We start from the raw sequence: 12,766 nt of genomic DNA, 5'->3' as shown, positions 1-12,766 counted from the left end.
GACACAGACTGTCAGACTGGGCCGCGGTGTGGCTCAGGCTGTAAGAAGCCTGTTATTAAAACACAGCTGCCTGCAATTACTGCAGGTTCTAGTCCCACCAGGTCCAAGGTTGACTCAGCCTTCCATCCTTTATAAGGTAGGTAAAATGAGGACCCAGATTGTTGGGGGGGCAATAAGTTGACTTTGTAAATATACAAATAGAGTGAGACTATTGCCTTATACACTGTAAGCCGCCCTGAGTCTTCGGAGAAGGGCGGGATATAAATGTAAATTAAAAAAAAAAAAAAACACAGACAGACAGACATCTGATATCATCTATCGATCTATTTATTTATCATTGTATCTCCCTCCCTCGCTCTCTCTTTGACTTACGCTTCATTTAATGACCGTTCAAAGTTACAGCAGCACTGAAAAAGGTGACATGTCCCTTTCTCACACTTTATGACCATTGCAGCATCCCCATGGTCACGTGATCAAAATTCAGACACTCGGCGACCGTTTCGTATTTATGACGATTGCAGAGTCCTGGGGTCACGCAATCCCCTTTTGGGACCTTCTGACAAGCCAAGTCCATGGGGGAAGCCAGATTCACTTAACAACTGTGTGACTATAATAATAATAAATAATAATAATAATAATAATAATAATAATAATAATAATAATAATAATAATAATAATTTAATTTGTATACCGCCCTTCTCCCGAAGGACTCAGGGCGGTGAACAGGCAAATAAAATAATACAATATATTACAATAAAACACATTTTAAAAAACTTATTCAAAATAGCCTAAATTTAAAATACCATACAAAATATAAAAAAAATAAACCCCAATAAAATCCATGTTTAAAAACCCTATTTAAGCCAGTCCTGCTCGAAAGAATAGATATGTCTTCAGCTCGCGGCGAAAGGTCCGGAGGTCAGGAAGTTGTCGAAGTCCTGGGGAAAGCTCGTTTCAGAGGGTAGGTGCGCCCACAGAGAAGGCTCTCCCCCTGGGGGTCGCCAGCCTACACTGTTTGGCTGACGGCACCCTGAGAAAACCCTCTCTATGGCAGCGTACCGGCCGGTGGGAGGCATGTGGTAACAGAAGGCAGTCCCGAAGATATCCCGGTCCTATGCCATGGAGCGCTTTGAAGGTGGTAACCAACACCTTGAAGTGCACTCGGAAAACCACAGGTAGCCAGTGCAGCCTGTGCAGGATGGGTGTTACATGGGAGCCACGAGTGGCTCCCTCTATCACCCACGCGGCCGCATTCTGAACCAACTGTAGTCTCCAGGTGCATCTCAAGGGGAGCCCCATGTAGAGAGCATTGCAGTAGTCCAGGCGAGAAGTGACGAGGGCGTGACTAACGTAAAAACCGCGGCGATTCACTTAGCAACATTGGCAAGAAAGGTCGTTCAACAGGGCAACATTCACTTAACCGATGTTTCACTGAACATGTTGGACTCCATTGTAGTCGTAAGTCGAGGGCTACCTGGATCACTTTTGGCTCCTTCCCTCTAAAGCAGCAAAGCTGGCTGGGGAATTCTGGGACTTGAAGTCCTCCAGGCTTAAAGTGGCCAAGGTTGGAGACCCCTGCTCTAAAGCATGGGTGATGTCGAACCTTTTGGCTTGTCTGGGCCACGTGGGAGTGAAGAGGAATTGGTCTGGGCCCCACGTGACCACAGGGATACTGAAAACAGTTGTAAGTGTGAAAAACAGTCATGTCACTTTTTTCAGTGACATCATAACATTAAGAGGTGCGGTGGTGTAGTGGTTAGAGTGCAGTACTGCAGTCTACTTCTGCTGACTGCTGGCTGCCTGCAATTTGTCAGTTCAAATCTCACCAGGCTCAAAGTTGACTCAGCCTTCTATCCTTCCGAGGTGGGTAAAATGAGGACCCAGCTTGTTGGGGGAAAGAGTTTGACTCTGTAAACTGTTTGGAGAGGGTTGTAAAACACTGTGAAGTGGTATTTAACTCTAAGTGCTAGTGCCCTTCCTTCCTTCCTTCCTTCCTTCCTTCCTTCCTTCCTTCCTTCCTCCCTCCCTCCCTCCCTCCCTCCCTCCCTCCCTCCCATGCGTGGTGGAACAGTGGTTAGAATGCAGTATTGTACACTGACTGCCCACAGCTAGGAAGTTCGAACGTGACCTGCTCAAGGTTGACTCAGCCTTCCGTCCTTCCGAAGTGGATAAAATGAGGAACCAGATTGTTGTGGGAAGAGGCTGACTCTGTAAACCGCTTAGAATAGGGCTATAAAGCACTGTGAAGTGGAATATAAGTCTAAGTGTTATTGCTCTCTTTAGTGGTCACTAAATGAATGGTTGTAATTCGAAGACTATCTCTGAGGGGTACGACCTCACTGCTGCCATCTTCTGAAACTCGGTCTTTTCTCTCCCTCCTGTAGTGTCTCATTTTTTTGGATGACCCGCAAGCTGTGAGCGACATCCTGGAGAAGTTAGTGAAGGAGGACAACCTTCTCATGGCTTACCAGATCTGCTTCGACTTGTACGAGAGCGCCAGCCAGCAGTTCCTCTCCTCGGTGATCCAGAACCTCCGCAGCGTTGGCACCCCCATCGCTTCCGTGCCCGGATCTACCAACACGGGGACGGTGCCCGTGCCCGAAAAAGAAGGGTGAGGCGTACATCCTTAACCTACTCATCGTCCTGTTCTCTTTCAGGATGAGCGGTATTGAGAAAAGACATAATAATTATAAAAAGAAAATGAGAGAATGGGATAAAGGGATAAAGGGAGGAAAATTTTAAGAGGTGGATTGCTGGATGGACCAAGAGAAAATGGTTAAAAGGAGTAATTAATGGAAGGAGGAAGGGCACTATATATATATATACCTATAGTTATACTGTACGTGAACTGTATTATTATTAATATTTGTGATTGTATTACAAAATGTATTGTGTAAATGCGAACGGTAGAATGGAGAAAGGGGAAAGGAAATATGCTTTATACTTCTAGAGTCAAATGAATTGTATTAATATCAGTATTGTAGAAACTGAATTATGATATAAATTGTGAAATACAAAAAGAATGGTAGAAGGGTTAATCAGTCACAAGTCTGAAAAATGGTCATCAGTCACTTTTTTGGTACTGTAAGTTTGAACGGTCATTAAATGAACTTTTGTAAGTCGAGGACTACCTGTATTGTGTCTAAGTCAACTTACTGGTCTTGTTTCCTGGCTTTCTTTCTTTCTTTCACGTGCTACTTTGCTGACCGACGTAATTATAATCAGCAAAATCTCTTGGTTTAATATTTTAAAATGCCATTTGGGAAGCGCATGAGTTTTTTTTTTTTTAAGATCACCTTAACAGTGTTGATCTAAAACAGAGGTCTTCAAACTTGGCAGCTTTAAGACTGGTGGACTTCAACTCCCAGAATTCTCCAGCCAGCATAGCTCTGGGAGTTGAAGTCCACAAGTCTTAAAGCTGCCAAGTTTGAAGACCTCTGATATACCGTATTTTTCGGAGTATACCTTTTTCCTCCAAAAAAGAGGGTGAAAATCTGGGTGTGTCTTATGTAGCCCCGCCCAACTTCTCAAATGGGGGTTTCAGAGGCTGAAAAAAAGCATCAGAAAAGATTTGAAATTAGAAAACTTGGAACTCCGTCGCCTTCGACAAGACCTAAGTTTAACTCACAGAATCATCTATTGTAATGTCCTTCCTGTCAAAGACTACTTCAGCTTTAATTGCAATAATACAAGGGCAACCAATAGATTTAAACTTAATGTTAACCGCTTTAATCTAGATTGCAGAAAATATGACTTCTGCAACAGAATCATCAGTGCTTGGAATACTTTACCTGACTCTGTGGTCTCTTCCCATAATCCTAAAAGCTTTAACCAAAAACTTTCTACTATTGACCTCACCCCATTCCTAAGAGGACCGTAAGGGGCGTGCATAAGCGCACAAACGTGCCTACCGTTCCTGTCCTATTGTTTTTCTTTTCTTCTTCCTATATATGTTTATATGGTTATATACTATATAATCTTTTTGTATGATGTTGTGACAAAATAAAAAAATAAAAAAAAGAAGCCCCCAAACAGAGCTTCAGAAAAAAAAGCCTCTGAAACAGAGCTTCAGAAAAAAAAAGCCCCCAAACAGAGCTTCAGAGGCTTTTTTTCTGAAGTTCTATTTTGGAGGCTTTCAGAGGCAGAAAAAAAAAGCAAGGCACAGAGCTCACAACCAAGGAACCTGTTGCTAAAATTCACCTCTGGGAAAAGCTGATTGGGGGGATTCCGGGAGGCCGATCCACCTGCCAATCAGCTTTTTCCTTATTTTCCTCCCCAAAAACTAAGCTGCGTCTTATACTCTGAAAAATATGGTAAATGGCCTCTAGTAACAGAATAACATAGTTGGAAGGGACCTTAGAGGTCTTCTAGTCCAGCCCCCTGCTCAAGCCGAGTAGGTAGGAAAACAGGATGGCTTGTTCCTTCAAAGGGGAGGGGGGCTGATTTTTTTTTTTATTTGCATTTATATCCCGCCCTTCTCCGAAGACTCAGGGCGGCTTACACTATGTTAAGCAATAGTCTTCATCCATTTGTATATTATATACAAAGTCAACTTATTGCCCCCAACAATCTGGGTCCTCATTTTACCTACCTTATAAAGGATGGAAGGCTGAGTCAACCTTGGGCCTGGTGGGACTAGAACCTGCAGTAATTGCAGGCAGCTGCTGTTAATAACAGACTGCATTAGTAGTCTGAGCCACAGAGGCCCGGCTGATAAAAGGTTTAGACCTCTATTTTTTTTTCCCCCCATCTCCTTAGGACAGGGGTCTGCAAACTTGGCTCTTTTAAGACTCAGTTGGCTGAGGAACTCTGGGAGTTGAAGTCCACAAGTCTTAAAAGAGCCACGTTTGCAGACCCCTGCCTTAGGACATTTTGGGGAACAGCCAGAGTGCAAACAAGAAATATTTTTTTTTGTTTTTCAGAGAGTTGATGGAGACAGAAGAGAAGAAAGGCAGCCCCGTTGCTTCTGTGAAGTCAGCTCAGGCGGTAAGTGTCGTCGTACGAAATCTACTCCCTGCCTTCTCTTCATGAAGCCACACAGCCAGCTTTCCACACATCGTGTAAAACTACAGATGACCGGTCACAATTGGGCCTAAAATTTGCACGGCTGAGCAAGCCAGTTGGTCAATGAGTCTCCCACCCAATTGCAAGACCATTTTTTTTGCCATGGTTGTTAAGTGAATCGCACGGTTATTAAACAAGACTGCCTTCCCCCCTCCAATGACTTTGCTCGTCAAAAGCTGGCTAGGAAGGTCACAAATGGCAGCCACGTTGCTCCCAAGATGCAGCAACCGTCGTTTTATTTGCTGTACACCGCCCTGAGTTTTTGGAGAAGGGCGGTATAAAAATTTGAATAATAAATAAATAAATAAATACATAAATAAATAAATAAATAAATAAATAAATAAATAAATAAATAAATAAACCGTCGTAAGTACATGCCAGTTTCCAAGCATCTGAATTTTGATTATGAAGACCGTGGGAATGCTGCTCAATGGTTGTAAGCGCGAGGACTGGTCAGAAATCACTTTTTCCCCCAGTGCCGTTGCTAAGTGAATGGTCGGAAGTCGAGGATTGCCTGTGTTGGGATCTGTTGAGTACAGGCAACGCTCCAGAGCTGTAAAACTGTAGTTGGCAATCATAGCTTCTTTGGGTTTCTTTGAGCCCAGGTTCTTCTAGTTGCCTTGCTCATCCAGTAAGGTTGGGCTCCTTTACTCAGGGGATTTCATCTTCAGGAGCCACTTTGAACTTATTCTCCTCCTATCCCACCCCCCCATCTGAACTTCAGAAAGAATAGAATAGAATAGAGAAGAGTAGAAAGAACAGAACAGAACAGGATAGAATCTGGATAGGATAGGATAGGATAGGATAGGATAGGATAGGATAGGATAGGATAGGATAGGATAGGATAGAATAGAATAGAATAGAATAGAATAGAATAGAATAGAATAGGATAGAATAATGGACTGGAAAGAATAGAATAGAATAGAATAGAATAGAATAGAATAGAATAGAATAGAATAGAATAGAATAGAATAGAATAGAATAATGGACTAGAAAGAATAGAATAGAATAGAACAGAACAGAACAGGAATAAAACTAGAATAGAATAGAAATAAAACAGTAATAGAATAGGATAGAATAGGAATAAAACTGGAATAGAATAGAAATAAAACAATAACAGAACAGAATAGAAATAAAACAATAATAGAATAGGATAGAAATAAAACAATAGTAGAATAGAATAGAATAGAATAGAATAGAATAGAATAGAATAGAATAGAATAGAATAGAATAGAATTGAATTTTTTATTGGCCAAGTGTGATTGGACACACAAGGAATTTATCTTTGGTGCATCTGCTCTCAGTGTACATAAAAGAAAAGATATGTTCATCAAGAATCATAAGGGACAACACTTAATGACAGTCATAGGGTTCAAATAAGCAATCAGGAAACAGTCAATATCAATATAAATTGTAAGGATACATGCAGCAAAGTTACAGTCATACAGTCATAAGTGGGAGGAGATGGATGATGGGAACGATGAGGGTAGGAGTTGAAACAATTTATGTCCAGGATGCGAGGGGTCTGTAGATATTTTCACAGCCCTCTTCTTGATTCGTGCAGTATACAGGTCCTCCATGGAAGGCAGGTTGGTAGCAATTATTTTTTCTGCAGTTCTAATGATCCTCTGAAGTCTGTGTTTTTCTTGTTGGGTTGCAGAACCGAACCAGACAGTTATAGAGGTGCAAATGACAGACTCAATAATTCCTCTGTAGAATTGTATCAGCATTTCTAAGGCCATCAAAATTGTTCTCTTAAGGAAACCTTTGGGACAGAGGTGTCTTGAGGTGGGTGGGGGGAGTCCTTGGTGCTGTCTAGGCTTGGTGTTTTTCTTGCAGACGTTTCATTACCAAACTAGGTAACATCATCAGTGCTGGAAGGGAATGGGGCTTGCAGAAAGGAGGAGGATGAAGACAGTGGTGTCGTGTCCCACTCCTCCGCTGACGGCCGGGTCAGGGAAATCCGAATCAGGCGTGCCTCTGCAGCTCTGCCAAAGTCCTAGCAAAGTCCTCAGGGCAGGCAGGAGACCAGAAAGTGACTTCAGCAAGATATGTTTAGACTTTGCCTGACTCAGAGAATGCCAGAAAGCAGATCCTTTATATAGGCCATGGGGTGTGGCTCCATGACTCAGCACTTATCCAGGCCTGCCCCTCCCTTCCTTCTGTTGCCTCCGCCTATCAAGTCTTCTGAAGCGAGGGTCACTCCAGTCTGCAGCTGTTGGCAATTGACCTCCCTCAGGCTCACATGCTGTGGAGGAGGGGGAGGGGTCTAGTTGCTCCGTTTGCCTGGGCATGGAGCCAGAGCTGGGGGCTGGAGGTACTTCCTCCTCTTCAGCCTGTCTGGGCATGGAGCCAGGGCTGGGGCCGGGAGGCATACTAGGACATTCCTCCGTGTTCGGAAGCAGATAAGAAGGCCCCGGCTGCAGTGAGATCGGACGAGACACAACAGGTGGAGTCCTTGGTGCTCTTTGAACTTGGTGCTTTTCTTGCAGATGTTCCCATGACCCAAGTAGGTAACATCATCAGTGCTAGGACTGGTGATGTTACCTGGTTTAGTAATGAACTTAACTTAAGTTGACTTTGTAAAAATATACAAATAGAATGAGACTATTGCCTTATACACTGTAAGCCGCCCTGAGTCTTCGGAGAAGGGCGGGGTATAAATGTAAAACAAAACAAAAAAACTTCTGCAGGAAAACACACCAGCCTCAGAGAGCACCGAAAACCCCACAGTCCTTCACTCCGCAAACCCCAGTCCCTTCCAGCACTGATGATGTTGCCTAGTTGGATCATGAAACGTCTGCAAGAAAACCACCAAACTCTGAGAACACCAAGGACCCCACAGCCCTTCTCCTCCTCTCCCTCTCTGCAGACCCCCCTCTCTTCTAGACTGATGATGTTACCTCGTTTGGTAATGAAAATGTCTGCAAGAAAACAAACTAAGCTTAGAGAACACCAAAAACCTCACAGTCCCCCACCTCCTCCTCCTCTTTGCAAACCCCTCTCCCTTTTTCACTGATGGTGTTACCTAGTTTGGTAGTGAAACATCTGCAAGAAGACAACCAAGTTCAACCCTGAGCTAAAATTCTCTTCACAGTTCAACCCTGAGCTAAAATTCTCTTCTGCCATTGTCTTGGTGTGTTTCCTCTTGATGCGTGGTGGTCTATTTTTCACTTGACTTTCTTAATCGTTCCTGGCACCGTTTTGTGAGTTGGTTGTTCACCTTGTTTTATAGAATAGGATATGAAAGCCACTCTTGAGTCAATGAAAACTGGAGGGACGTTTAAGCCGAGTGAATAAGTGAGATAAATAACTTACGTCTGTTTGTTTGTTCCCATATGTAGAGTCCCGGAACGAAAGACCAGATTTCAAAAATGATAAAGATTTTAAGTGGGGAAATGGCCATTGAATTGCACCTCCAGTTTTTAATACGAAACAACAATACGGACCTCATGATTCTAAAAAACACAAAGGTAAGGCCTCGGTGTACGGGTGGGTGCGTTTGTCCTCATTTGGGGACATGCCTGAAGGACGAATAACAAGACACTTTGAAAGATTTGCAAAAGGTTGAAGATGCTGGCCCTGATGATGTTACCTAGTTTGGTAACGAAACTTCTGCAAGAAAACCACCAAGCTCAGAGAGCACCAAGGCCCCCACAGTCTTCTTCCTTTTCCCCCTCCCCCTCCTCCTCTCTGCACACCCCACTCCCTTGTAGCACTGATGATGTTACCTAGTTTGGTAATGAAACGTCTGCAAGAAAACCAAGCTCAGAGAGCTCCCAGGACCCCACAGTCCTCCCCCTCCTCTCTTCACACACCCTTCCCTTCTAGCACTGATGATGTTACCTAGTTTGGTTATAAAACATCTGCAAGAAAACCACCAAGTTCAAAGAGCACCAAAGACCCCACCATCGCCCTCCTCCTCTTCCTCTTCCTCCTCCTCCCTGTCGTTGTCCTCCCACCCCCGAAAACCCTACTCCCTTTTAGCACTGATGATGTTACCTAGTTTGGTTATAAAACATCTGCAAGAAAACCAGCAAGCTCAGAGAGCACCAAGACCCCACTATCGCCCTCCTCCTCTTCCTCCTCCTCCCTGTCGTTGTCCTCTCTCTCCCCCCCCCGAAAACTACTCCCTTTTAGCATTGATGATGTTACCTAGTTTGGTTATAAAACATCTGCAAGAAAAACCACCAAGCTCAGAGAGCATCAAGTGGAGGAGTTGTTTTTTTTAAAATTTATTTATTTATTTTGTCACACAGTATACATAAGCATAAGCATGAAATAACTATACAATATATGAGCATATATATATAAGCATGAGTATGTAATAACTATATTAATTGGATATAACGAAAGGAAACAATAAGGCAGGAACGGTAGGCACGCTGGTGCTCTTATGCACGCCCCTTACAGACCTCTTAGGAATTCTTTCCCTACTTTGCTTCTTCCTGATGGTTTATTTCAAATGTAGATCACTGTTGTGTCTTGCCCGCCCTCAGAGCAGCCGGGGCCTTCTTACCTGCTCCCGAACACGGAGGAATGTATGCCTCCCGGCCCAAGTCCTGGCTCCATGCCCACACAAACTGCAGAAGAAGGAGCATCTCCCTGCCCCAGCCCTGACTCCATGCCCAGGCAAACGGAGCAGCTAGACCCCTCCCCCTCCTCCACAGCATGTGAACCTGAGGAGGGTTTATTACCAACTGCTGATTGGAGTGACCCTGGCATCAGAAGATTGGAGAGGCGGAGGCAACAGAAGGAAGGGAGGGGCAGGCCTTAATGAGTGCTGAGTCATGGAGCCACACCCCATGGCCTATATAAAGGATCTGCTTTCTGGCAGTCTCTGAGTCAGGCAAAAGTCGAACTTATCTTGCTGAAGTCACTTACTGGTCTCCTGCCTGCTCTGAGGACTTTGCTAGGACTTTGGGCAGAGCTGCAGAGGCAAGCCTGATTCGGATTTCCCTGACCCGGCCGTCAGCGGAGGAGTGGGACACGACAATCACAATGAATTCTAAATTATGAAAAGTCAAAAGAAAATCTGCCGGCAGTACTTAGACGTATCTCTTAAGTACATTGGTAGTGCATGTCGTCTACAGCCGCATCGTCTTGCCTGCATACAACTAGTTGAATGCAAAATTCTTGCTTTGGAGAAAATATGTTCCCCTAGGAAGGAAGTCAGAAGAGTTCCAAGCACGTTAGGTCACCCAACATCATCTCTCTTTTTTTTTTGGCCCCAAGGACTAGATTTCCACAGAAAATCCCGGAGAATGTTTTGAGCTGATGTTCTACACACACACACACACCCACACACACCCCCACACCCACACACACACACCGTTAAGTTTGACATTTCCGCAGCTTTGCTTAACCTGAGAATCGGAGGCATTCAGAAGAAGCAAAGACCCAAAATTCACACACACCTGAAATAGTTTTTTGGATCTTGGTCTTTTGCAATGAGGATAACGTCTGGTTTTATTCTGAAATCAGTCTGGTTTAAATCCTTACAGTGTAGTAGTAATAATAATAATAACAGCTGGAAGGGACCTTGGAGGCCTTCTAGTCCAACCCCCTGCCCAGGCAGGAAACCCTACACCATTTCAAACAAATGGTTATCCAACATCTTCTTAAAAACTTCCAGTGTTGGAGTATTCACAACTTCTGGAGGCAAGACGTTCCACTGATTAATTGTTCTAACTGTCAGGAAATTTCTCCTTAGTTCTACGTTGCTTCTCTCCTTGATTAGTTTCCACCCATTGCTTCTTGTTCTACCCTCAGGGTAGAACAAGAAGTGTTATCCTTTAGAAATAGGCGTTTTGCTTCATCTATTTACAGGTGGCTGAGATTGCAGGCTAATTCCTCAATTGTCCACTCCATCCAGCATGAAAAGTAAGGTTGCTTTGTGTAGCTTGATCGGTATTAATTCAAACTTCGGCAGCTTTAAGATACATGGACTTCAATTCCCAGAATTCCCTAGCCAATATAGCTGGCTGGGGAATTCTGGGAGTTAAAGTCCACGCATCTTAAAGCTGCCAAGATTGAACAGTACTGACCTTGATGCTCAATATGTTCAAATTCATCCATTTTTTTTCTTAGAAGAATCATTCCCTATTTTTTTAATTGAATTGTCCCAGCAAAACATTATAGCATAAAATAAGATGCTGTAAGATAATTGTAACAGACCATTTTTAGCCCTTTTACAGGGAGTATTAGAATAGAATAGAATAGAATAGAATAGAATAGAATAGAATAGAATAGAATAGAATAGAATAGAATAGAATAGAATTGTGTGATTGGACACACAAGGAATTGTTACACTGCTCTCAGTGTACATAAAAGAAAAGATACGTTCATCAAGGTACAACATTTACAACACAATTGATGGTCAATATATCAATATAAATCATAAGGATTGCCAGCAACAAGTTATAGTCATATAGTCATAAGTGGAAACATCCTGAATTTACAGTTTTCAAAAAGGAAGAACGTCTCTTAAATTCCCATGATTTTCTCTTTTGAACCTCCTTTGTTAGCTTTTCAAGATGCAAGAGAGACCCAACCTGGTATTTACAAATGATATTTCGCCAGCTCCGTTGAGTCCTTTGTGCTGCTATGACCTTCTGCTCTCCTCTTTCTCCAGGATGCGGTGCGGAATTCTGTGTGTCACACCGCCACAGTTATCGCAAATTCCTTCATGCATTGTGGAACAACCAGTGACCAGTTCCTTAGGTAATGGCACGTAGCGGGGCAGGATAAGGTGTGTTGGACCGAAGGAGGCTACCAGAGAAGGAAGTGTACTCGTTGCATGTGAATCAGGAACAGACTTGCTAGGAACGTCTGGCAAAACACAGTCCAATTCACAACAGTCAGTATCTTGAGGAATCAGTAACTAGCCATGGTCAAGCAACGATCATAAAGCTCAAATATACAGTTGCAGCATGTCTTCAGCTTACAATGCTGTAGCGTCCTTGTAGATTCCCCACAAGCCATAATTTAGTAGTCTTTTTATACATTGGCTACATAGCTCAACAAATCAGGATGCTTGCATGATGCAGCACAGCCTTAAAGCAATATCATGCCTTTCTACAAACATCCATAGTTAGTTTATATATTGCCTGGCCAACTAGTTAGGCAAATAACAATTTCCTGACAGTCCATGGGTCAGGTCTGTCTGTAGAGAGTCATACCTTGTCACTCAGTTGCTTCAAAATACCATCAAATTCTGTATTCGACACCTTTGGAAGCAGAAATCTTGTCTCAGCGCTCGTCTTCCTCCCAGTGTTGTGGCCCGCCAGCAGCCAGCAGAGCTGGTGGCAGAGTTAGACGGTGAGGTGGTTGAGGAGGAACATGGGCCAGTCGTGGAGTCTGGGGAAGGCTCTGATGAGTGCTCTGCATCGGAGGCAGAGATGGGGCCAGGGCCGTCCGACACTTACTAGCTACCTTTGGAGTTGGAGATAAGTGGGGCTGAAGAACAGCCGGAGCCTGTTCCCGATGTGCGCATGCGCAGAGCTGCCAGGAGAAGGGAACAGTTAAGGGCCGACTCAGCAGTAAAGGCACAGGTGGACGGTGAAGGGCCCTTCCCATAGGGAATAAAGAGGAACGAAAGGGGAGTGGAGTTTGCAGGAGACGGTTTGTTCATTTCATTAGTGTGAAGATCTGTTCGTGACTCTCAGAGACTCCTTCCCAAGTCTTTTCTTGTACAGCATGG

The 12,766-nt window shown here is 43.8% G+C and overlaps 1 protein-coding gene across 1 annotated transcript in view; it reads left to right on the top strand.

Annotated features, from left to right (window-relative positions):
- Positions 1-12,766, top strand: part of PSMD1 (proteasome 26S subunit, non-ATPase 1) — a 162,367-nt gene that overhangs the window by 12,216 nt on the left and 137,385 nt on the right. The window contains exons 7-10 of the mRNA XM_058188640.1: positions 2,385-2,611; positions 4,923-4,986; positions 8,409-8,537; positions 11,699-11,787. Of these exons, the coding sequence (XP_058044623.1) occupies positions 2,385-2,611; positions 4,923-4,986; positions 8,409-8,537; positions 11,699-11,787 (509 nt within the window). The remainder of the gene's footprint in view (positions 1-2,384; positions 2,612-4,922; positions 4,987-8,408; positions 8,538-11,698; positions 11,788-12,766) is intronic.

This window comes from Ahaetulla prasina, chromosome 6 (assembly GCF_028640845.1).
Source record: "Ahaetulla prasina isolate Xishuangbanna chromosome 6, ASM2864084v1, whole genome shotgun sequence".
In the NCBI taxonomy this organism is placed as follows: domain Eukaryota; kingdom Metazoa; phylum Chordata; class Lepidosauria; order Squamata; family Colubridae; genus Ahaetulla; species Ahaetulla prasina.
This window is presented reverse-complemented; position numbering and strand designations above follow the sequence as displayed.